Raw genomic sequence first — 26,076 nt, 5'->3', positions numbered from 1 at the left:
CTCAATCACATTAATCACCCTACGGGTGTTATCCGGGGCCTGTCGGTTTAAAACGAAACCAACTTGATCAGGGTTGATAAGAGAGGGGAGCAGGGGACTGATACGGTTGGCAATTAATTTGGCATAATTTTTTAGATCTGTATTCAATAAAGCAATTGGTCTAAAATTTTGGACGGAGGTAGGGTTTTTTCCCGGTTTGGGAATGGTGATGATTTGAGCTTCCAGCATCTCTTTGGGGAAGTGGCCTGCCTCTGAGGCTTCATTAAAAACTGACAAGAGCACCGGGGCCAAACTCTCCCTAAAGGATTTATAGAAACTAGAAGGATAACCGTCGGGTCCCGGGGCCTTATCCGCTGGGAGGGAGTCAATAGCCTTTTCGACTTCGGTTAAAGTCCAAGGCACACTTAGAGAACTACAAGACTCCGACGACAGCGAGGGGAGATGAAAGTTGCTTAGAAAATTCTGAACATCTACGCCTGTAGGTTGAAAAGTAGAGGAATCTCCCTTCAGGTTGTATAATTTAGGATAATAGGATGCAAAGACATTTGCAATTTCGTCAAGATCGTAGACTCTTTTACCCCTATCTGAATGGACAATATGAATTTTCTCTTTAGCCTTCTTACCCCTCAGCTTCCTCGCCAGTAGTCTACCAGCCCTATTACCATAAACATAAATTTTTTGGTTCAGTCTATGCAGGTTGCGTTGGACCTCCGCTAGATAGAAAACATTCACCGCCTCCCTTGCTACTTTCAATGACTTAAGGAGGGCTTTATTGTGTGGATGTGCCTTGTGAGAACTCTCCAGGGAAGCGACTGTAAGCTCAGCTTGTTCAAATTTTTTGCGATATGCCCTTTTAAGTTTAGCCGCTGTTTGAATCGCCGTCCCTCGTGTCACTACTTTGAGGGCGCACCAGAATGTGAAGATAGACGTCTCCTGAGGAGAGTTCTCAGAAAGATAATCATCCAAGGTGGATTGGATCGCCTGCGTGGTCTCCGGCTGAAGAAGACTGAGTTTACCTAAACGCCAGGGGGCCGGGGTAACCTTTCTACTATTTATATCCCATTCGATGAATAGTGGGGAGTGATCCGACCAGGACTAGGGGAGAATGGAGATTTTACGGATGGACTGTAGAGTCCACTTATCTACTAATGCTAGATCTATTCTAGAATAGGATGCATGCACCGGGGAGTAAAATGTGTAATCTCTGTCCATTGGATGCTTAACGCGCCAGAGGTCTAAAAGATCATATTCCGCCAGTAGCTGGCTGAAGCCCTTTGCATTCCTGTGGAGCTGACTGGAGAGCGAGGGCCGCTTGCCAGAGTTATCAACTAAAGGGTCCAGAGTCAAGTTAAAGTCCCCCATTAAGAGTAAAGCGCCCTTAGCCAATTGTTGCACCTTAGTGCAGAGTTTCCTGCAAAATGGTAGTTGCTTGGTGTTAGGGGCATAGCAAGAAACTAATGTCACCTCTTTATTTTCAAGAGTACCAACCAGGATTAGAAATCCCCCCTCAGGGTCGCTATATTGCGAAGTGAGGGAAAATGCGCAGTGCTGAGATATCAGGATTGCCACCCCCGCCTTCTTTGCTGGCCCGTTAGCCAAATAGCAATGGGGGAATCTCCCATTAGTAAACCGTGGAGGGGCAGATTTAATAAAATGAGTCTCTTGGACTGCTATGATTTGAGCTTTAAGTTTATGAAAATAATTAAGCACTAATCTCCTCTTATGTGGGGAATTAAGACCTTTTGCGTTTATGGAGACAATGTTAACCATATTGTAAAACTGTCGGGGATTGCGTAACTATCAACAACCAACTGGCAGGTAGAAAGTGTGTGTAACATACCCGGACATAAGGAGAGGAAAAGGGAAAGAAAGGGCAAAAAAGAAGAAGGATAACAGGAAGAAAAAACAGAACAATAACCCCTCGCGGGGGCACAGTTGGACGCCTAACCATGGCGACTCAGAGTGAAACGGTGGGGGGGGGGTATTGGTCAGTCCGCCCGCACCCGAACCAAAATTAAACTAAATGTAGCCCCTCGGCATCTCACCTCTGGGTCCCCGACAGCCACCGGGATTAAAGGAAACTCAGGTAGAATTCCCAGCCAACAAAGAAATGTGGGTGGCAGTCGGGGCAGCAGAGACAGACAGTAAACAGTGAATCGGTGGTGAGGAGGCAACACTGAAGAACATTCTAATAGCATTCAAATATCACATAAACACCCTCCTCAGATAAACGCCAAGGGGCTGGTGCAACGTAGGAAATATGACATGACAAACCGATTAGAAAAACCTGAAATCAATGCAAGTGTTGTAAATCAAACAATACTCAAAGCTCTACAGCCGATTAGGCCCAGTCCCGCTGAAGGCCCCATTCGGGAGAGGTGTGTGTAGGAGAACTTGCAGAGTTCCATGATGCTAGGATCTTTTTACCCTCCTCGGCGATCGTTATAACAACTGTGGAACCTTCTCGAGAGATGAGCAACTTAGTAGGGAATCCCCATCTGTATAGAATGTTCTCTTTACGTAGCACTGATGTGATGGGGTAAAGAGCGCGCCGTTTCGCTAAAGTAGCAGGGGACAAGTCTCCGAATATCTGAAGTGAGCCCAAAGCCTCCGTCGCAGCGTCCGAGGGTCTAGCAGCTTTCAAGATTGCCTCCATCACATGAAAATAGTGTAACCTCATAAGGACATCCCGGGGGACACCATCAGGAGCGTTCCTGGCTTTAGGAAGCCTATGGATACGATCGGTTAGGAAGTCCACGGGGCGGTACGAAGGAAGGAGTTTGCTGAAGAGGTCAACTGCAAAATCGTTTAAAGCGCTATTAGCGACAGCTTCCGGAACACCTCGTAACTTTATGTTATTACGTCTCGATCTGTCTTCTATATCCGAGAGTTTGTCCCTGAGCGCCGTGACTTCATTTTGGAGCAGTTCATGTGAAGAGATCAGGTCGTTGTGCGACGACACCACTTCACCCATTTTTGTTTCTAGGTGATCGGTGCGGCCACCAATCTCGTCAATAGATCTCTGGCATTCCTTCATAGTCGCTCTAAATTCTGCCGCGACTTCATCCTTAAATTGTGTTAGGAGATGCTTCATGGCGCCCACCGTAAGCGAGTCGCTGTCGTTAATGGAGCTGGTGTGTGCAGTGGCAGGGGCGGACGCATCTCTAAGTGGTGAGGGCACGAGAACAGCAGGCTTAGAGGCGCCACCCCGTGTATCCTTTGCTTTAGCGGCCTGGGGAGAAGGTTTAAAGAACGCAACCTGAGAAACAGTTTTAGCGGCCTTATATTTCTTGGGAGGCATTACAACGCTGAATGATAAAGGTAGAGGAACTGGAGATAAGAGACGTCTGGAGTATCAATCGAGGAAGAATCCACAGAAAAGTCGAGTTGTCACATCATGTCATAGGAGCATTCGGGCGTAGGCGGAGTTATCTCAGAGTGGTCACATCATAATATCGCGGTCATTCAACCATGGGGACATCACGGCCGATCGTCTCAGCGGGTGCCGGGAAATCTGCGGTCCTATGAAGTCTGCAGTGCAATATGTATTATATATCCAGCACAATGTGAGAAGTGTATGCTATTACACCCAGAGGCCTCTAGGTGGGGCAGTTACAGTAGAAGATAATGGTGCCAGATATAGGGTTATTTCTCCTCACACAAATAAATGCACAAATCCCTCAACAGGGGCCCCAGAGTAAGAGCAGGGGGAGAACAGTGCCAGAGGGCCACCAGTCCTGGTGTAGCCCTAATCCAGAGACCCCCACAGATACACAGACACACTGCTACCTCAGAGCCAGCTCCTCCAGTTAAAATAAGATTTTACTTACCGATAAATCTATTTCTCGTAGTCCGTAGTGGATGCTGGGGACTCCGTCAGGACCATGGGGATTAGCGGCTCCGCAGGAGACAGGGCACAAAAATAAAGCTTTAGGATCAGGTGGTGTGCACTGGCTCCTCCCCCTATGACCCTCCTCCAAGCCTCAGTTAGGATACTGTGCCCGGACGAGCGTACACAATAAGGAAGGATTTTGAATCCCGGGTAAGACTCATACCAGCCACACCAATCACACCGTACAACTTGTGATCTGAACCCAGTTAACAGTATGACAACATAGGAGCCTCTGAACAGACGGCTCACAACAATATTAACCCGATTTTTGTACCAATAACTATGTACAAGTATTGCAGACAATCCGCACTTGGGATGGGCGCCCAGCATCCACTACGGACTACGAGAAATAGATTTATCGGTAAGTAAAATCTTATTTTCTCTAACGTCCTAGTGGATGCTGGGGACTCCGTCAGGACCATGGGGATTATACCAAAGCTCCCAAACGGGCGGGAGAGTGCGGATGACTCTGCAGCACCGAATGAGAGAACTCCAGGTCCTTTTTAGCCAGGGTATCAAATTTGTAGAATTTTACAAACGTGTTCTCCCCCCGACCACGTAGCTGCTCGGCAGAGTTGTAATGCCGAGACCCCTCGGGCAGCCGCCCAGGATGAGCCCACCTTCCTTGTGGAATGGGCATTTACATATTTTGGCTGTGGCAGGCCTGCCACATAATGTGCAAGCTGAATTGTACTACACATCCAACTAGCAATCGTCTGCTTAGAAGCAAGAGCACCCAGTTTGTTGGGTGCATACAGGATAACAGCAAGTCAGTTTTCCTGACTCCAGCCGTCCTGGAAACCGATATTTTCAGGGCCCTGACAACATCTAGCAACTTGGAGTCCTCCAAGTCCCTAGTAGCCGCAGGTACCACAATAAGCTGGTTCAGGTGAAACGCTGACACCACCTTAGGGAGAAACTGGGGACGAGTCCGCAGCTCTGCCCTGTCCGAATGGACAATCAGATATGGGCTTTTGTGAGACAAAGCCGCCAATTCTGACACTCGCCTGGCCGAGGCCAGGGCCAACATCATGGTCACTTTCCATGTGAGATATTTCAAATCCACAGATTTGAGCGGTTTAAACCAATGTGATTTGAGGAATCCCAGCACTACGTTGAGATCCCACAGTGCCACTGGAGGCACAAAAGGGGGTTGTATATGCAGTACTCCCTTGACAAACTTCTGGACTTCAGGAACTGAAGCCAATTCTTTTTGGAAGAAAATCGACAGGGTCGAAATTTGAACCTTAATGGACCCCAATCTGAGGCCCATAGACACTCCTGTTTGCAGGAAATGCAGGAATCGACCGAGTTGAAATTTCTTCGTGGAGCCTTCCTGGCCTCACACCACGCAACATATTTTCGCCACATGTGGTGATAATGTTGTGCGGTCACGTCCTTCCTGGCTTTGACCATGGTAGGAAAGACCTCTTCCGGAATGCCTTTTTCCCTTAGGATCCGGCGTTCAACCGCCCTGCCGTCAAACGCAGCCGCGGTAAGTCTTGGAACAGACATGGTACGTGCTGAAGCAAGTCCCTTCTTAGCGGCAGAGGTCATGAGTCCTCTGTGAGTATCTCTTGAAGTTCCGGGTACCAAGTCCTTCTTGGCCAATCCGGAGCCACGAGTATAGTTCTTACTCCTCTACGTCTTATAATTCTCAATACCTTGGGTATGAGAAGCAGAGGAGGAAACACATACACCGACTGGTACGCCCACGGTGTTACCAGAACGTCCACAGCTATTGCCTGAAAGTCTCTTGACCTGGCGCAATACCTGTCCAGTTTTTTGTTCAGGCGGGACGCCATCATGTACACCTTTGGTCTTTCCCAACGGTTCACAATCATGTGGAAAACTTCCCGATGAAGTCCCCACTCTCCCGGGTGGAGGTCGTGCCTGCTGAGGAAGTCTGCTTCCCAGTTGTCCACTCCCGGAATGAACACTGCTGACAGTGCTATCACATGATTTTCCGCCCAGCGAAAAATCCTTGCAGTTTTTGCCATTGCCCTCCTGCTTCTTGTGCCGCCCTGTCTGTTTACGTGGGCGACTGCCGTGATGTTGTCCCACTGGATCAATACCGTCTGACCTTGAAGCAGAGGTCTTGCTAAGCTTAGAGCATTATAAATTGCCCTTAGCTCCAGTATATTTATGTGGAGAAAAGTCTCCAGACTTGATCACACTCCCTGGAAATTTTTTCCCTGTGTGACTGCTCCCCAGCCTCTCAGGCTGGCCTCCGTGGTCACCAGCATCCAATCCTGAATGCCGAATCTGTGGCCCTCTAGAAGATGAGCACTCTGTAACCACCACAGGAGAGACACCCTTGTCCTTGGAGATAGGGTTATCCGCTGATGCATCTGAAGATGCGATCCGGACCATTTGTCCAGCAGATCCCACTGAAAAGTTCTTGCGTGGAATCTGCCGAATGGAATCGCTTCGTAATAAGCCACCATTTTTCCCAGGACTCTTGTGCAATGATGCACTGACACTTTTCCTGGTTTTAGGAGGTTCCTGACTAGCTCGGATAACTCCCTGGCTTTCTCCTCCGGGAGAAACACCTTTTTCTGGACTGTGTCCAGAATCATCCCTAGGAACAGCAGACGTGTCGTCGGAAACAACTGCGGTTTTGGAATATTTAGAATCCACCCGTGCTGTCGTAGAACTACTTGAGATAGTGCTACTCCGACCTCCAACTGTTCTCTGGACCTTGCTCTTATCAGGAGGTCGTCCATTTTCTTCGAAGAAGAATCATCATTTCGGGCATTACCTTGGTAAAGACCCGGAGTGCCGTGGACAATCCAAACGGCAGCGTCTGAAACTGATAGTGACAGTTCTGTACCACGAACCTGAGATATCCTTGGTGAGAAGGGCAAATTGGGACATGGAGGTAAGCATCCCTGATGTCCCGGGACACCATATAGTCCCCTTCTTCCTGGTTCGCTATCACTGCTCTGAGTGACTCCATCTTGATTTGAACCTTTGTAAGTGTTCAAATATTTCAGATTTAGAATAGGTCTCACCGAGCCTTCTGGTTTCAGTACCACAATATAGTGTGGAATAATACCCCTTTCCTTGTTGTAGGAAGGGTACTTTGATTATCACCTGCTGGGAATACAGCTTGTGAATTGTTTCCAATACTGGCTCCCTGTCGGAGGGAGACGTTGGTAAAGCAGACTTCAGGAACCTGCGAGGGGAAACGTCTCGACTTTCCAATCTGTAACCCTGGGATACTACTTGTAGGATCCAGGGGTCCTGTACGGCTCCAGCGTCATGCTGAGAACTTGGCAGAAGCGGTGGAAGGCTTCTGTTCCTGGGAATGGGCTGCCTGCTGCAGTCTTCTTCCCTTTCCTCTATCCCTGGGCAGATATGCTTATGGGGACGAAAGGACTGAGGCTGAAAAGACGGTGTCTTTTTCTGCATAGATGTGACTTAGGGTAAAAACGGTGGATTTCCCAGCAGTTGCCGTGGCCACCAGGTCCGATGGACCGACCCCAAATAACTCCTCCCCTTTATACGGCAATACATCTTTGTGCCGTTTGGAATCTGCATCACCTGACCACTGTCGTGTCCATAAACATCTTTTGGCAGATATGGACATCGCACTTACTCTTGATGCCAGAGTGCAAATATCCCTCTGTGCATCTCGCATATATAGAAATGCATTCTTTAAATGCTCTATAGTAAATAAAATACTGTCCCTGTCAAGGGTATCAATATTTTCAGTCAGGGAATCCGACCAAGCCACCCCCGCGCTGCACATCCAGGCTGAGGCGATCGCTGGTCGCAGTATAACACCAGTATGTGTGTATATACTTTTTAGGATATTTTTCAGCCTCCTATCAGCTGGCTCCTTGAGGGCGGCCGTATCTGGAGACGGTACCGCCACTTGTTTTGATAAGCGTGTGAGCGCCTTATCCACCCTAAGGGGTGTTTCCCAACGCGCCCTAACTTCTGGCGGGAAAGGGTATACCGCCAATAATTTTCTATCGGGAGAACCCCGCGCCTCATCACACACTTCATTTAATTTATCTGATTCAGGAAAAACTATAGGTAGTTTTTCCACACCCCACATAATACCCTTTTTTGTGGTACTTGTAGTATCAGAAATATGTAACACCTCCTTCATTGCCCTTAACAAGTAACGTGTGGCCCTAAAGGAAAATACGTTTGTTTCTTCACCGTCGACACTGGAGTCAGTGTCCGTGTCTGTGTCGACCGACTGAGGTAAAATGGGCATTATAACGTCCCTGACGGTGTTTTAGACGCCTGGACAGATACTAATATGTTTGCCGGCCGTCTCATGTCGTCAACCGACTTGCAGCGTGTTGACATTATCACGTAATTCCTTAAATAAGCCATCTATTCCGGTGTCGACTCCCTAGAGAGTGACATCACCATTACAGGCAATTTGCTCCGCCTCCCAACATCGTCCTCATACATGTCGACACACACGTACCGACACACAGCACACACACAGGGAATGCTCTGATAGAGGACAGGACCCACTAGCCCTTTGGGGAGACAGAGGGAGAGTTTGCCAGCACACACCAAAAACGCTATAATTATACAGGGACAACCTTTATATAAGTGCTTTTCCCTTATAGCATTTTAATATATGTAATCATATCGCCAAATCAGTGCCCCCCCCTCTCTGTTTTAACCCTGTTTCTGTAGTGCAGTGCAGGGAAGAGCCTGGGAGCCTTCCCACCAGCATTTCTGTGAGGGAAAATGGCGCTGTGTGCTGAGGAGAATAGGCTCCGCCCCCTTTTCGGTGGGCTTCTTCTCCCGTTTTTCTGAGACCTGGCAGGGGTTAAATACATCCATATAGCCCCCAGGGGCTATATGTGATGTATTTTTAGCCATAAAAAAGGTATTATACATTGCTGCCCAGGGCGCCCCCCAAGCGCCCTGCACCCTCCGTGACCGCTGTGTGAAGTGTGCTGACAACAATGGCGCACAGCTGCAGTGCTGTGCGCTACCTCAGGAAGACTGAAAAGTCTTCTGCCGCCTGCTTCTGGACCTCTTCCATCTTCGGCATCTGCAAGGGGGGTCGGCGGCGCGGCTCCGGGACGAACCCCAGGGTGAGACCTGTGTTCCGACTCCCTCTGGAGCTAATGGTGTCCAGTAGCCTAAGAAGCCAATCCATCCTGCACGCAGGTGAGTTCACTTCTCTCCCCTAAGTTCCTCGATGCAGTGAGCCTGTTGCCAGCAGGACTCACTGAAAATAAAAAACCTAAAAACTTTTTCTAAGCAGCTCTTTAGGAGAGCCACCTAGATTGCACCCTGCTCGGACGGGCACAAAAACCTAACTGAGGCTTGGAGGAGGGTCATAGGGGGAGGAGCCAGTGCACACCACCTGATCCTAAAGCTTTATTTTTGTGCCCTGTCTCCTGCGGAGCCGCTAATCCCCATGGTCCTGACGGAGTCCCCAGCATCCACTAGGACGTTAGAGAAAATAAAGATGGCCGCCGCGTCTCCCTGGGTGTCAGTTCCACCTCTGTCCCCCGCTGCCAGGCGTCTCCCCGACCTGCTACCTCAAGGGGGTGTCCACCCTGGGGGTCAGGGGAAGGCTTCTACGTGATCCGAAGCTCGAGTGGGGGGTCCGTTCCGCTTCCCGGCGCCGCGTTCCCGCCGTGGAGCTCAAATCGCGGGCGCCGGGAGTACGCGAGTCCCCGGCTTCCGGAGGTGTATAGGCCGCAACCTGCGAGAGCAGTGAAAACTGCTCCCCGGCTCCGCGGCAGTCGCATCAGGGCTGAGGAGGCCTACAGGGAGGGAAGGGGAGCCCCCAGAGAGGGAATACAGGGGGTGAGCACTCAGGACACGGTGATAAAGAGCTCTGGAGAGAGGAGGCCAACAGAGACACGTCTGCTCTCTTCTCCAGTCAAGCCACGCCCCAATTCTATGCTTTAACTCATTTAAACTAGCACAGATGTAGCACTGTATAATACCACATTGTAACATCTATTTATATACATGTGCATGGCCGTAACTAGGGGGTGGGGCCTAAGGGGGCGCTGGATTTAAAGAGGCGCCGAGGACCTCTCTGGCTGACTGGAGAGTTCTGTGTGTATGTATGCTGACTGGGGGAGAGTGTCCTCCGGCTAATCTACTGATTAGCATGGGTGCACTGTACCCTCCTTACCCGGCGTGTCGCCCGTGTGTAGTCTGACACTCTGCTTCCTCAGCCTGTGTCCATATGGAGTGTGAGTGAGCAGGCCGGCAGATAGAGTAGCACTAAGCACATAGGTGCCTACCTTGCTGCACCCTCCTCTGGGAGGCTGCAGCGTGGTAGGCTAATGTGGGCATGTCCGGTGGCAATGTGGGCAGTCTGGGGCGTGACCAGTGGGGAAAGTGGGCAGTTCAGGGGCATGGCATCATGATCGTGTTATCATGGCCTTGCCCCCGTTAGACAATGCCTAGTGCCTAGAAAACAGGCACTGTACAGTGGGGGCGGAGCTACGATTATGCGATTCAGCGCGAATCGCGTTATGGTATCCCCCTCGGATCGCCCACTTATTCTCTGCTGTGGGCAGATTAGGGGGAGTGCGGGGGGCTGCCAGCAAAAGCGGGGGGTGACCGGTTTTTGGGAGCCTCCCGGCCATTCCGGGAGGGTAGGCAAGTATAGCTAAGCAGGGAGCGGCAGAGAGCAGAGACACTACTCACACCCCGTCCTACTGAGCAGAATGGCTTCCAGCTCGGCACAGTGGAGAATAGAAATGGCAGCCCCCAAGGGATGGCTCTGCAATACCTGGATGAGAGTGTCTGGCAGCAAGCTGAGCTTCCCCCCTGCATCTCCATTCCTCTGTCCAGGTGCAAGGAGGCACAAGCAACATGTGAGATCTGCCCCCTGCAGTGCTCCTGAGGCTGGGGTGCACCTCCTGCATGACATTTTTTGTGTCTCTCCCTCCTCCTCCTTGCCCTCATATCAGCCAGGGCACCCAGACCAGAGGTTCGTCTCCCCCCCCCCCCATCCTCCCTGCAGTTAATGATGCTGATGAAGAATTAATTACACTGGGCCAGACAGCGCAGGCACCAGAAGGACAGACAGAAAAGTGAGTTCAAATAATGCTTTATAATGCTTGATTAAAATGAACAACTTACAGTACTCCCTATATTTCTATGTAATAAGGTATGTTTTGTTTATATGCAGCACATATGCCCATTACAGCAAATGTTACTCTGTATATAAATTTTGTTTAAACATGTGGTAGTATGTTGTTATATGTCTCTATTGATGTTTATTTAATATATATATACATATATATATATATATATATTTTTTTTTTTTTTTTTAATTACAATTTTTTTTAGAAATTGTTTGATATTATTATATACATAAAAGTTTGGACACACCTTCTCATTCAATGTTTTTTATTTATTTTAATTATTTTCTACATTGTAGATTATTACTGAAGACATCAAAACTATGAAAGAACACATGGAATTATGTTGTAAACAAAAAAGTGTTAAACAAATCAAAATATGTTTTATATTTTAGATTCTCTAAGTAGCCCCCTTTTGCTTTGATGACAACTTTGCACACTCTTGGCATTCTCTCAATCAGCTTCATGAGGTAGTCTCCTGGAATGGTTTTTCAACAGTCTTGAAGGAGGTGCTGAGCACTTGTTGGCTGCTTTTCCTTCACTCTGCGGTCCAACTCATCCCAATCCATCTCAATTGGGTTTATGTCGGGTGATTGTGGAGGCCAGGTCATCTGACGCAGCATTCCATCACTTTCCTTCTTGGTCAAGTAGCCCTTACATAGCCTGGAGGCGTGTTTGGGTTCATTGTCTTGTTGAAAAACAAATGATGATCCCAGTAAGCGCAAACCAGATGGATTGGCATGGCGCTGCAGAATGTTGTGGTGGCCATGCTGGTTAAGTGTGCCTTGAATTTCGAGTAAATCACCTACAGTGTCACCAGCAAAGCACCCCCACACCATCACACCTCCTCCTCCATGCTTCACAGTGGGAACCACACATGCAGAAACTATCTGCTCACCTTCTCTGTTTCTCACAAAGACACGGCGGTTGGAACCAAAAATCTCAAATTTGGACTCATCAGACTAAAGTACAGATTTCCACTGGTCTAATGTCCATTCCTTGTGTTTCTTGGCCCAAACAATTCTCTTCTTCTTGTTGTTCATCCTCAGTAGTGGCTTCTTTGCAGCAATTCGACCATGAAGGCCTGATTCACGCAGTCTCCCCTGAACAGTTGATGTTGAGATTTGTCTGCTACTTGAACTCTGTGAAGAATTTAGGTTGGCTCTAATCTGAGGTGCTGTTAAGTAGCGGTTTATTAGGCTGGTAACTCTAATGAACTTATCCTCTGTAGCAGAGGTTACTCTTGGTCTTCCTTTCCTGGGGCGGTCCTCATGAGAGCCAGTTTCATCATAGCGTTTGATGGTTTTTGCAACTGCACTTAAGGATACATTAAAAGTTCTTGACATTTTTTCGTATCGACTGACCTTCATGTCTTAAAGTAATGATGGACTGTCGTTTCTCTGTGCTGAGTTGAGTGGTTCGTGCCATAATATGGATTACAACAGTAGTATAAATAGAGGTGTCCACTGTGTACTAACCCTACCTCTGCACAACACAACTGATGGTCTCAAACACATTAAGAAGGCAAGTAATTCCACACATTGACTCTTGACAAGGCACACCTGTTAATTCAAAACCATTTCAGGAGACTACCTCATGAAGCTGATTGAGAGAATGCCAAGAGTGTGCAAAGCTGTCATCAAAGCAAAAGGGGGCTACTTTGAGGAATCTAAAATATAAAACATATATTTTGATTTGCTTTACACTTTTTTGTTTACAATATAATCCCATATGTGTTCTTTCATAGTTTTGATGTCTTCAGTATTAATCTACAATATAGAAAATAATTGAAATAAATAAAAACCATTAAATGAGAAGGAGTGTCCAAACTTTTGACTGGTACTATATATATATATATATATATATATATATATATATATTTTACTGTATATATTTAGATTTAATTTGTATTTTTATTTATTTATTGGGGGGGGGGCGCCAAATTACTGCCTTTTCCCTGGCGCCGAAAACCGTAGTTTCGGTCCTGACATGTGAATAAAGATAAAAGTAAGAATTTACTTACCGATAATTCTATTTCTCATAGTCCGTAGTGGATGCTGGGGACTCCGAAAGGACCATGGGGAATAGCGGCTCCGCAGGAGACTGGGCACAAAAGTAAAAAGCTTTAGGACTACCTGGTGTGCACTGGCTCCTCCCCCTATGACCCTCCTCCAAGCCTCAGTTAGGATACTGTGCCCGGACGAGCGTACACAATAAGGAAGGATTTTGAATCCCGGGTAAGACTCTTACCAGCCACACCAATCACACCGTACAACTTGTGATCTGAACCCAGTTAACAGCATGATAACAGAAGGAGCCTCTGAAAAGATGGCTCACAACAACAATAACCCGATTTTTGTAACAATAACTATGTACAAGTAATGCAGACAATCCGCACTTGGGATGGGCGCCCAGCATCCACTACGGACTATGAGAAATAGAATTATCGGTAAGTAAATTCTTATTTTCTCTAACGTCCTAGTGGATGCTGGGGACTCCGAAAGGACCATGGGGATTATACCAAAGCTCCCAAACTGGCGGGAGAGTGCGGATGACTCTGCAGCACCGAATGAGAGAACTCCAGGTCCTCCTCAGCCAGGGTATCAAATTTGTAGAATTTAGCAAACGTGTTTGCCCCTGACCAAGTAGCTGCTCGGCAAAGTTGTAAAGCCGAGACCCCTCGGGCAGCCGCCCAAGATGAGCCCACTTTCCTTGTGGAATGGGCTTTTACAGATTTTGGCTGTGGCAGGCCTGCCACAGAATGTGCAAGCTGAATTGTACTACAAATCCAACGAGCAATAGTCTGCTTAGAAGCAGGAGCACCCAGCTTGTTGGGTGCATACAGGATAAACAGCGAGTCAGATTTTCTGACTCCAGCCGTCCTGGAAACATATATTTTCAGGGCCCTGACTACGTCCAGTAACTTGGAATCCTCCAAGTCCCTAGTAGCCGCAGGCACCACAATAGGCTGGTTTAAGTGAAATGCTGAAACCACCTTAGGGAGAAATTGAGGACGAGTCCTCAATTCTGCCCTGTCCGTATGAAAAATTAGGTAAGGGCTTTTATAGGATAAAGCCGCCAATTCTGAAACACGCCTGGCTGAAGCCAGGGCTAACAGCATTACCACTTTCCATGTGAGATATTTTAAGTCCACAGTGGTGAGTGGTTCAAACCAATGTGATTTTAGGAACCCCAAAACTACATTGAGATCCCAAGGTGCCACTGGAGGCACAAAAGGAGGCTGTATATGCAGTACTCCCTTGACAAACGTCTGAACTTCAGGAACAGAAGCTAGTTCTTTTTGGAAGAATATTGACAGGGCTGAAATTTGAACCTTAATGGACCCTAATTTTAGGCCCATAGACAGTCCTGTTTGCAGGAAATGCAGGAATCGACCCAGTTGAAATTCCTCTGTAGGGGCCTTCCTGGCCTCGCACCACGCAACATATTTTCGCCAAATACGGTGATAATGTTGTACGGTCACATCCTTCCTGGCTTTGATCAGGGTAGGGATGACTTCATCCGGAATGCCTTTTTCCTTCAGGATCCGGCGTTCAACCGCCATGCCGTCAAACGCAGCCGCGGTAAGTCTCGGAAAACAGACATGGTCCCTGCTGGAGCAGGTCCTTTCTTAGAGGTAGAGGCCACGGGTCTTCTGTGAGCATCTCTTGAATTTCCGGGTACCAAGTCCTTCTTGGCCAATCCGGAGCCACGAGTATAGTCTTTACTCCTCTCCTTCTTATGATTCTCAGTACTTTTGGTATGAGAGGAAGAGGAGGGAACACATACACTGACTGGTACACCCACGGTGTTACCAGAGCGTCCACAGCTATTGCCTGAGGGTCCCTTGACCTGGCGCAAGATCTGTCCAGTTTTTTGTTGAGGCGGGACGCCATCATGTCCACCTTTGGTTTTTCCCAACGGTTCACAATCATGTGGAAGACTTCTGGGTGAAGTCCCCACTCCCCCGGGTGAAGATCGTGTCTGCTGAGGAAGTCTGCTTCCCAGTTGTCCACTCCCGGAATGAACACTGCTGACAGTGCTATCACATGATTTTCCGCCCAGCGAAGAATCCTTGCCACTTCCGTCATTGCCCTCCTGCTTCTTGTGCCGCCCTGTCTGTTTACGTGGGCGACTGCCGTGATGTTGTCCGACTGGATCAACACCGGCTGACCCTGAAGCAGAGGTCTTGCCTGACTTAGGGCATTGTAAATGGCCCTGAGTTCCAGGATATTTATGTGAAGTGACGTTTCCATGCTTGACCACAAGCCCTGGAAATTTCTTCCCTGTGTGACTGCTCCCCAGCCCCTCAGGCTGGCATCCGTGGTCACCAGGACCCAATCCTGAATGCCGAATCTGCGGCCCTCTAGGAGATGAGCACTCTGTAACCACCACAGGAGAGACACCCTTGTCCTTGGAGACAGGGTTATCCGCTGATGCATTTGAAGATGCGATCCGGACCATTTGTCCAGCAGATCCCACTGAAAAGTTCTTGCGTGGAATCTGCCAAATGGAATCGCTTCGTAAGAAGCCACCATCTTTCCCAGGACCCTTGTGCATTGATGTACTGACACTTGGCCTGGTCTTAGGAGGTTCCTGACTAGGTCGGATAACTCCCTGGCTTTCTCTTCCGGGAGAAACACCTTTTTCTGTACTGTGTCCAGAATCATTCCTAGGAACAGCAGACGTGTCGTCGGAATCAGCTGCGATTTTGGAATATTTAGAATCCATCCGTGCTGTCGTAGTACTACTTGAGATAGTGCTACTCCGACCTCTAACTGTTCTCTGGACCTTGCCCTTATCAGGAGATCGTCCAAGTAAGGGATAATTAAGACGCCTTTTCTTCGAAGAAGAATCATCATTTCGGCCATTACCTTGGTAAAGACCCGGGGTGCCGTGGACAATCCAAACGGCAGCGTCTGAAACTGATAGTGACAGTTCTGTACCACAAACCTGAGGTACCCTTGGTGAGAGGGGCAAATTGGGACATGGAGGTAAGCATCCTTGATGTCCAGAGACACCATATAGTCCCCTTCTTCCAGGTTCGCTATCACTGCTCTGAGTGACTCCATCTTGAACTTGAACCTTTTTATGTAAGTGTTCAAGGATTTCAGATTTAAAATGGGTCTCACCGAGCCGTCCGGCTTCGGTACCACAAACAGCGTGGAATAATACCCCTTTGCCTGTTGTAGGAGGGGTACCTTGATTATCACTTGCTGGGAATACAGCTTGTGAATGGCTTCCAATACCGCCTCCCTGTCGGGGGGAGACGTTGGTAAAGCAGACTTCAGGTACCGGCGAGGGGGAGACGTCTCGAATTCCAATTTGTACCCCTGAGATACTACTTGCAGGATCCAGGGGTCCACTTGCGAGTGAGCCCACTGCGCGCTGAAATTCTTGAGACGGGCCCCCACCGTCTTGCCTGAGTCCGCTTGTAAGGCACCAGCGTCATGCTGAGGACTTGGCAGAAGCGGGGGAGGGCTTCTGTTCGTGGGAAGAGGCTGTCTGCTGCAGTCTTTTTCCCCTTCCTCTGCCCCGGGGCAGATATGAGTGGCCTTTTGCCCGCTTGCCCTTATGGGGACGAAAGGACTGAGCCTGAAAAGACGGTATCTTTTTCTGCTGTGAGGTGACTTGGGGTAAAAAGGTGGATTTCCCAGCCGTTGCCGTGGCCACCAGGTCCGATAGACCGACCCCAAATAACTCCTCCCCTTTATACGGCAATACTTCCATATGCCGTTTGGAATCCGCATCACCTGACCACTGTCGCGTCCATAACCCTCTTCTGGCAGAAATGGACATCGCACTTACTCTTGATGCCAGAGTGCAAATATCCCTCTGTGCATCACGCATATATAGAAATGCATCCTTTAAATGCTCTATAGTCAATAATATATTGTCCCTGTCCAGGGTATCAATATTTTCAGTCAGGGAATCCGACCAAGCCACCCCAGCACTGCACATCCAGGCTGAGGCGATTGCTGGTCGCAGTATAATACCAGTATGTGTGTATATACTTTTTAGGATATTTTCCAGCTTCCTATCAGCTGGTTCCTTGAGGGCGGCCGTATCAGGAGACGGTAACGCCACTTGTTTTGATAAGCGTGTGAGCGCCTTATCCACTCTAGGGGGTGTTTCCCAACGCGCCCTAACCTCTGGCGGGAAAGGGTATAATGCCAATAATTTTTTAGAAATTAGCAGTTTTTTATCGGGGGAAACCCACGCTTCATCACACACCTCATTTAATTCATCTGATTCAGGAAAAACTACGGGTAGTTTTTTCACACCCCACATAATACCCTTTTTTGTGGTACTTGTAGTATCAGAAATGTTCAAAACCTCCTTCATTGCCGTGATCATGTAACGTGTGGCCCTACTGGAAAATACGTTTGTTTCCTCACCGTCGACACTGGAGTCAGTGTCCGTGTCAGTGTCTGTATCGACCTGAGGTAACGGGCGTTTTATAGCCCCTGACGGTGTTTGAGACGCCTGTACAGGTATTAACTGATTTGCCGGCTGTCTCATGTCGTCAACAGTCTTTTGTAAAGTGCCGACACTATCACGTAATTCTTTCCATAAGACCATCCAGTCAGGTGTCGACTCCCTAGGGGGTGACATCACTAACACAGGCAATTGCTCCGCCTCCACACCATTTTCCTCCTCATACATGTCGACACAGCGTACCGACACACAGCACACACACAGGGAATGCTCTGATAGAGGACAGGACCCCACTAGCCCTTTGGGGAGACAGAGGGAGAGTTTGCCAGCACACACCAGAGCGCTATATATATACAGGGATAACCTTATATAAGTGTTTTTCCCTAATATAGCTGCTGTATATATTAATATGCCAATTTAGTGCCCCCCCTCTCTTGTTTTACCCTGTTTCTGTAGTGCAGGACTGCAGGGGAGAGTCAGGGAGCCTTCCTCCAACGGAGCTGTGAGGAAAAAATGGCGCCAGTGTGCTGAGGAGATAGGCTCCGCACCCTTCTCGGCGGCCTTTCTCCCGCTTTTTAATTGAAAAATTGGCAGGGGTTAAATGCATCCATATAGCCCAGGAGCTATATGTGATGTATTTTTTTGCCAAAAAAAGGTTTTTTATTGCGTCTCAGGGCGCCCCCCCCCCAGCGCCCTGCACCCTCAGTGACCGGAGTGTGAAGTGTGCTGAGAGCAATGGCGCACAGCTGCGGTGCTGTGCGCTACCTTATTGAAGACAGGACGTCTTCTGCCGCCGATTTTCCGGACCTCTTCACTCTTCTGGCTCTGTAAGGGGGCCGGCGGCGCGGCTCCGGGACCCATCCATGGCTGGGCCTGTGATCGTCCCTCTGGAGCTAATGTCCAGTAGCCTAAGAAGCCCAATCCACTCTGCACGCAGGTGAGTTCGCTTCTTCTCCCCTTAGTCCCTCGGTGCAGTGAGCCTGTTGCCAGCAGGTCTCACTGAAAATAAAAAACCTACTTTAAACTTTTACACTAAGCAGCTCAGGAGAGCCCCTTAGCCTGCACCCATCTCGTTCGGGCACAAAAATCTAACTGAGGCTTGGAGGAGGGTCATAGGGGGAGGAGCCAGTGCACACCAGGTAGTCCTAAAGCTTTTTACTTTTGTGCCCAGTCTCCTGCGGAGCCGCTATTCCCCATGGTCCTTTCGGAGTCCCCAGCATCCACTAGGACGTTAGAGAAATAAGAATTTACTCACTGGTAATTCTATTTCTCGTAGTCCGTAGTGGATGCTGGGACTCCGTAGGGACCATGGGGAATAGCGGCTCTGCAGGAGACTGGGCACAACTATAAAGAAAGCTTTAGACTACTGGTGTGCACTGGCTCCTCCCACTATGACCCTCCTCCAGACTTCAGTTAGGATACTGTGCCCGGAAGAGCTGACACAATAAGGAAGGATTTTGAATCCCGGGTAAGACTCATACCAGCCACACCAATCACACCGTATAACTCGTGATACAATACCCAGTTAACAGTATGATAACAACTGAGCCTCTCAACAGATGGCTCAACAATAACCCTTTAGTTAAGCAATAACTATATACAAGTATTGCAGACAATCCGCACTTGGGATGGGCGCCCAGCATCCACTACGGACTACGAGAAATAGAATTACCGGTGAGTAAATTCTTATTTTCTCTAACGTCCTAAGTGGATGCTGGGACTCCGTAAGGACCATGGGGATTATACCAAAGCTCCCAAACGGGCGGGAGAGTGCGGATGACTCTGCAGCACCGAATGGGCAAACTCTAGGTCCTCCTCAGCCAGGGTGTCAAATTTGTAGAATTTAGCAAACGTGTTTGACCCCGACCAAGTAGCTGCTCGGCAAAGTTGAAGAGCCGAGACCCCTCAGGCAGCCGCCCAAGAAGAGCCCACCTTCCTCGTGGAATGGGCTTTCACTGATTTAGGATGCGGCAGTTAAGCCGCAGAATGTGCAAGCTGAATCGTGCTACAGATCCAGCGAGCAATAGTCTGCTTTGAAGCAGGTGCACCCAACTTGTTGGGCGCATACCGGATAAAGAGCGAGTCAGTCTTTCTGACTCCAGCTGTCCTGGAAACATAGATTTTCAGGGCCCTGACTACGTCCAACAACTTGGAAGCCTCCAAGTCATTTGTAGCCGCAGGCACCACGATAGGTTGGTTCAGATGAAAAGCTGATACCACTTTAGGGAGAAACTGGGGACGAGTCCTCAATTCTGCCCTATCCATATGGAAAATCAGATAAGGGCTTTTACATGACAAAGCCGCCAATTCTGATACACGCCTGGCCGAAGCCAAGGCCAACAACATGACCACTTTCCACGTGAGATACTTCAATTCCACGGTTTTAAGTGGCTCGAACCAATGTGACCTCAGGAATCCCAAAACCACATTGAGATCCCAAGGTGCCACAGGAGGCACGTAAGGAGGCTGAATATGCAGCACTCCCTTAACAAAAGTTTGAACTTCAGGTAGTGAAGCCAGTTCTTTCTGGAAGAAAATCGACAGAGCCGAAATCTGGACCTTAATGGAACCCAATTTTAGGCCCATAGTCACCCCTGACTGTAGGAAGTGCAGGAAACGGCCCAGCTGAAATTCCTCCGTTGGGGCCTTCCTGGCCTCACACCACGCAACATATTTTCGCCAAATGCGGTGATAATGGTTTGCGGTTACTTCTTTCCTAGCTTTAATCAGCGTAGGAATGACTTCCTCCGGAATGCCCTTTTCCTTCAGGATCCGGTGTTCAACCGCCATGCCGTCAAACGCAGCCGCGGTAAGTCTTGGAACAGACAGGGCCCCTGCTGCAGCAGGTCCTGTCTGAGCGGCAGAGGCCATGGGTCCTCTGACAACATTTCTTGAAGTTCTGGGTACCAAGCTCTTCTTGGCCAATCCGGAACAATGAGTATAGTTCTTACTCCTCTTCTCCTTATTATCCTCAGTACCTTTGGTATGAGAGGAAGAGGAGGGAACACATAAACCGACCGGTACACCCACGGTGTCACTAGAGCGTCCACAGCTATCGCCTGCGGGTCTCTCGACCTGGCGCAATATCTTTCTAGCTTTTTGTTTAGGCGGGACGCCATCATGTCCACCTGTGGCTTTTCCCAACGGTTTACAATCAGTTGGAAGACTTCTGGATGAAGTCCCCACTCTCCCGGGTGGAGGTCGTGCCTGCTGAGGAAGTCTGCTTCCCAGTTGTCCACTCCCGGAATGAACACTGCTGACAGTGCTAACACGTGATTTTCCGCCCATCGGAGAATCCTTGCGGCTTCTGCCATTGCCGTCCTGCTTCTCGTGCCACCCTGTCGGTTTACATGGGCGACCGCCGTGATGTTGTCTGACTGGATCAGTACCGGCTGGTTTTGAAGCAGGGGTTTTGCCTGACTTAGGGCATTGTAAATGGCCCTCAGTTCCAGAATATTTATGGGCAGGGAAGTCTCCTGACTTGATCATAGTCCTTGGAAGTTTCTTCCCTGTGTGACTGCCCCCCAGCCTCGAAGGCTGGCATCCGTGGTCACCAGGACCCAGTCCTGTATGCCGAATCTGCGGCCCTCTTGAAGATGAGCACTCTGCAGCCACCACAGCAGAGACACCCTTGTCCTTGGAGACAGGGTTATCAGCCGATGCATCTGAAGATGCGATCCGGACCACTTGTCCAACAGGTCCCACTGAAAGGTTCTTGCATGAAACCTGCCGAATGGAATTGCTTCGTAAGAAGCTACCATCTTTCCCAGGATCCGCGTGCAGTGATGCACCGACACCTGTTTTGGTTTTAGGAGGCCTCTGACTAGAGATGACAGCTCCTTGGCCTTCTCCTCCGGGAGAAACACTTTTTTCTGTTCTGTGTCCAGAACCATCCCCAGGAACAGTAGACGTGTCGTAGGGACCAGCTGTGACTTTGGAATGTTTAGAATCAAGCCGTGCTGTTGTAGCACCTCCCGAGATAGTGCTACCCCGACCAACAACTGCTCTCTGGACCTCGCCTTTATCAGGAGATCGTCCAAGTACGGGATAATTAAAACTCCCTTCTTTCGAAGGAGTATCATCATTTCGGCCATTACCTTGGTAAAGACCCTCGGAGCCGTGGATAGACCGAACGGCAACGTCTGGAATTGGTAATGACAATCCTGTACCACAAATCTGAGGTACTCCTGGTGAGGATGGTAAATGGGGACATGCAGGTAAGCATCCTTGATGTCCAGTGATACCATGGAATCCCCCTCGTCCAGGCTTGCAATAACCGCCCTGAGCGATACCATCTTGAACTTGAATTTTTTTATATATGTGTTCAAGGATTTCAAATTTAAAATGGGTCTCACCGAACCGTCCGGTTTCGGTACCACAAACATTGTGGAATAGTAACCCCGTCCTTGTTGAAGTAGGGGTACCTTCACTATCACCTGTTGTGAATACAGCTTTTGAATTGCCTGTAACACTGCCTCCCTGCCTGAGTGAGTGGTTGGCAAGGCAGATTTGAGGAAACGGCGGGGGGGAGACGTCTCGAATTCCAGCTTGTACCCCTGAGATACTATCTGAAAAATCCAGGGATCCACCCGTGAGCGAGCCCACTGATTGCTGAAATATTTGAGACGGGCCCCCACCGTACCTGGCTCCGCCTGTGGAGCCCCAGCGTCATGCTGTGGACTTAGAGGAAGCGGGGGAGGACTTTTGCTCCTGGGAACTGGCTGTATGCTGCAGCTTTTTTCCCCTACCTCTGCCTCTGGGCAGAAAGGACGCGCCTTTAACCCGCTTGCCCCTATTGGGCCGAAAGGACTGTACCTGATAATACGGTGCTTTCTTTGGCTGTGAGGGAACATGGGGTAAAAATGTAGACTTCCCAGCTGTTGCTGTGGAAACGAGGTCCGAGAGACCATCCCCGAACAACTCCTCACCCTTATAAGGCAGAACTTCCATGTGCCTTTTGGAATCTGCATCTCCTGTCCACTGCCGAGTCCATAACCCTCTCCTGGCAGAAATGGACATTGCACTAATTTTGGATGCCAGCCGGCAAATATCCCTCTGTGCATCCCTCATGTATAAAAGTGCGTCTTTTATATGCTCTACGGTTAGCAATATAGTGTCCCTGTCTAGGGTGTCAATATTTTCTGACAGGGAATCTGACCATGCAGCTGCAGCACTGCACATCCATGCTGAAGCAATAGCAGGTCTCAGTATAACACCTGTGTGTGTATATATAAATTTCAGGATAGCCTCCTGCTTTCTATCAGCAGATTCCTTTAGGGCGGCCGTATCCGGAGACGGTAGTGCCACTTTCTTTGACAAGCGTGTGAGCGCTTTATCCACTCTAGGGGATGTTTCCCAACGTGACCTATCCTCTGGCGGGAAAGGGTATGCCATTAGTAACCTCTTAGAAATTACCAGCTTCTTATCAGGGGAAGCCCACGCTTCTTCACACACTTCATTTAACTCCTCAGATGGAGGAAAAGCTACTGGTAGTTTTATCTCTCCAAACATAATACCCTTTTTTGTGGTACTGGGGGTAACATCAGAAATGTGCAACACATTTTTCATTGCCTCAATCATGTAACGTGTGGCCCTACTGGAAGTTACATTAGTCTCATCGTCGTCGACACTGGAGTCAGTGTCCGTGTCGACATCTGTGTCTGCCATCTGAGGTAGCGGGCGTTTTAGAGCCCCTGATGGCTTTTGAGACGCCTGGGCAGGCACAGGCTGAGAAGCCGGCTGTCCCACATTTGGTATGTCGTCAAACCTTTTATGCAAGGAGTCGACACTGTCGCGTAATTCCTTCCACAGCACCATCCACTCAGGTGTCGACCCCGCAGGGGGTGACATCACATTTACAGGCATCTGCTCCGCCTCCACATAAGCCTCCTCATAAAACATGTCGACACACCCGTACCGACACACCGCAAACACACAGGGAATGCTCTGACAGAGGACAGGACCCCACAAAGCCCTTTGGGGAGACAGAGAGAGAGTATGCCAGCACACACCAGAGCGCTATATAACACAGGGATCCCACTATAAATGAGTGTTTTCCCTTATAGCTGCTTTTTATATATATATATATATATATATATATATATATCCTGCGCCTAAATTTAGTGCCCCCCCCTCTCTTTTTTACCCTTCTGTAGCTTGCAGACTGCAGGGGAGAGCCAGGGAGCTTCCTTCCAGCGGAGCTGTGAGGGAAAAATGGCGCCAGTGTGCTGAGGGAGATGGCCCCGCCCCTTTTTCGGCGGACTTCTCCCGCTTTTTCTGGAATCCTGGCAGGGGTATTTTTACATCTATATAGCCTCTAGGACTATATATGATGTAGATTTGCCAGCCAAGGTGTCTAATATTGCCCTCAGGGCGTCCCCCCCCAGCGCCCTGCACCCATCAGTGACCGGAGTGTGAGGTGTACATGAGGAGCAATGGCGCACAGCTGCAGTGCTGTGCGCTACCTTGGTGAAGACCGAAGTCTTCTGCCGACGATTTTCCGGACCTCTTCATGCTTCTGGCTCTGTAAGGGGGACGGCGGCGCGGCTCCGGGAACGAACACCAAGGTCGGGTCCTGCGGTCGATCCCTCTGGAGCTAATGGTGTCCAGTAGCCTAAGAAGCCCAAACTACCACCTGTTAGGTAGGTTCGCTTCTTCTCCCCTTAGTCCCTCGCTGCAGTGAGTCTGTTGCCAGCAGATCTTACTGAAAATAAAAAACCTAAATATACTTTCTTTCTAGGAGCTCAGGAGAGCCCCTAGTGTGCATCCAGCTCAGCCGGGCACAAGATTCTAACTGAAGTCTGGAGGAGGGTCATAGTGGAAGGAGCCACTGCATACCAGTAGTCTAAAGCTTTCTTTATAGTTGTGCCCAGTCTCCTGCGGAGCCGCTATTCCCCATGGTCCTTACGGAGTCCCAGCATCCACTTAGGACGTTAGAGAAATTTAGATTGAAATTGTGTCTCCACGCATAATTGATTATACTAACATTTTGTTTTAAATAAAAGTTACTGGGTGTGTAAAAGGAAAGTCCTTGAGGACTACAAGGCATTCAGCATATAGAAGTAGATACATGTTTAACATTTAGAAGCTGGGGCATTACTACATTTTACAGGGACACATTCCAAGGTAGGGCAGCCGTTTGCTCAGTTGGCAGAAATGTATTTATCTGGAACTACAGACCCAAATAGAAAGCACATTCACATCCATATACCTGTGCACATCACTTACCTCTTTTTCTGTTATTTGGCTGCTGTAGGGATAAACCAGCTGTGGAGAGATTGAGAGGGCAGGGAGAGAGATGAGTTACAGCAAAGACATGCAGTCCCAGTACAGGCCGCACACTGCCATATGATGACATACTACACAAGTGTATTATAATTACTGGAGCTTCCACATAAAACATAACCTCAATCCAGCTCCTGTCTATTCCTCCATTCTTCCTTACCTCCCTCCCATGCCCCAGCAGCTTAAGGGGCTCACATCGCTGCCATCCCCTGAAAGGCTTTCCCAGCTGGCCCAGCTCTCTAACCCCCGGCCCTGTCACTCCCTCCCCGGCCTCCCCATAGCTCACAGGCGCAGTTATGTGCATTACCTTACCTCCATAGCTTGCCCCAGCTCCAGGTCGAAGGTAACTACGCACACACCGTCCAGCCACGCCGAGAAGCACTCCCAGGGCAGGCGGCTGCCTCTCGGGCTCCCGGCTTCCTCCATCATGTCTCCCTGCGCCCCTTTCCAGCTGCGTTCAGCGCCGAGCAGCATCCGGCTGTGTATCCATGGAGACCGGACCCACCCTGGACCAGCGATGTCAGGCCTGTGTGTGCTGCAGCCGTGCACCGCTAGTGGGCGCTTGTGGAGTCATGTATCACTCACTGCCAGGCACCATTACACTGACAACTTACAGTAATTTACTGAAGTAATGTAACAATGCAAATCTTGTAGAATTATTATTATGTATAATAATTAGCACAACAACAACGTGTTTTTTTTGTGCAGAGTAATTATTGTTCTCATATATTTCTACTGCTCTAGCTACATTTAATAGCACTGAGCCACTGTGAAAAATCACACACCCATGAAGCTACAGTTAGCTATAGGCACAAGCATGTAGCTCTTACACCATTAACTGGCTAATTTAAAAACAAACATCCGAAAATGTAATTTTGCACAAAATGCAATTAATTAAGCTTCACAACCCCAGGCCATCTATAGATGCACCAGCAGCAACACATTCCTAGTAGCAATACCCCCCACCCCACTAGGGGTGATCTATCCCCATTAGCACATCTCCTCCCTTACCACAGGTGTCCATACACCTCCACACTTTTAGGATCCCCCCACTGGTGTGACTATACGAGGTCAATACAATTAGGGGGGAAGGGTGTAGAAACACCACTAGCAGCATCCAAACTAGCCAGCCTTGCGGCCTGCTCTCATCCTGGTACAGAGTCAGGCAAAATATTACACCCCTAACCCCGTGAAATTGCCCCCCCCCCCCCCCCCCCCTTCCCCCACATGTGAAAATGGTAGCTCTAAAATTTGAATGTTGGGGCTGGTGGGAGAGAAATAGCCCAGATTTATCAAGCCTTGGAGAGTGATAAATTGCACTGTGATAACGTTTCAAACAACTGGCTCCTAACTGTAATTTTTCAA

The 26,076-nt window shown here is 49.0% G+C and overlaps 1 protein-coding gene across 3 annotated transcripts in view; it reads right to left on the bottom strand.

Annotated features, from left to right (window-relative positions):
- The window catches only part of DENND6B (DENN domain containing 6B), a 210,646-nt gene extending 185,393 nt beyond the window's left edge, over positions 1-25,253 (bottom strand). For 2 of the 3 annotated variants that reach the window (XM_063926672.1, XM_063926673.1), the window contains exons 1-2: positions 25,024-25,253; positions 24,655-24,693 (exon numbers count right to left, since the gene is read on the bottom strand). In XM_063926672.1, coding sequence (XP_063782742.1) covers positions 24,655-24,693; positions 25,024-25,185 — 201 coding nt within the window. In that variant the 5' untranslated portion in view covers positions 25,186-25,253. The remainder of the gene's footprint in view (positions 1-24,654; positions 24,694-25,023) is intronic. The other variant, XM_063926671.1, reaches the window with a different exon arrangement.
- Positions 25,254-26,076: the final 823 nt, after the last annotated feature.

This window comes from Pseudophryne corroboree, chromosome 6 (assembly GCF_028390025.1).
Source record: "Pseudophryne corroboree isolate aPseCor3 chromosome 6, aPseCor3.hap2, whole genome shotgun sequence".
Classification (NCBI taxonomy): Eukaryota; Metazoa; Chordata; class Amphibia; order Anura; family Myobatrachidae; genus Pseudophryne; species Pseudophryne corroboree.
Note: the sequence above shows the minus strand (reverse complement) of the source record. Positions and strands in the feature narration are given on the sequence as shown.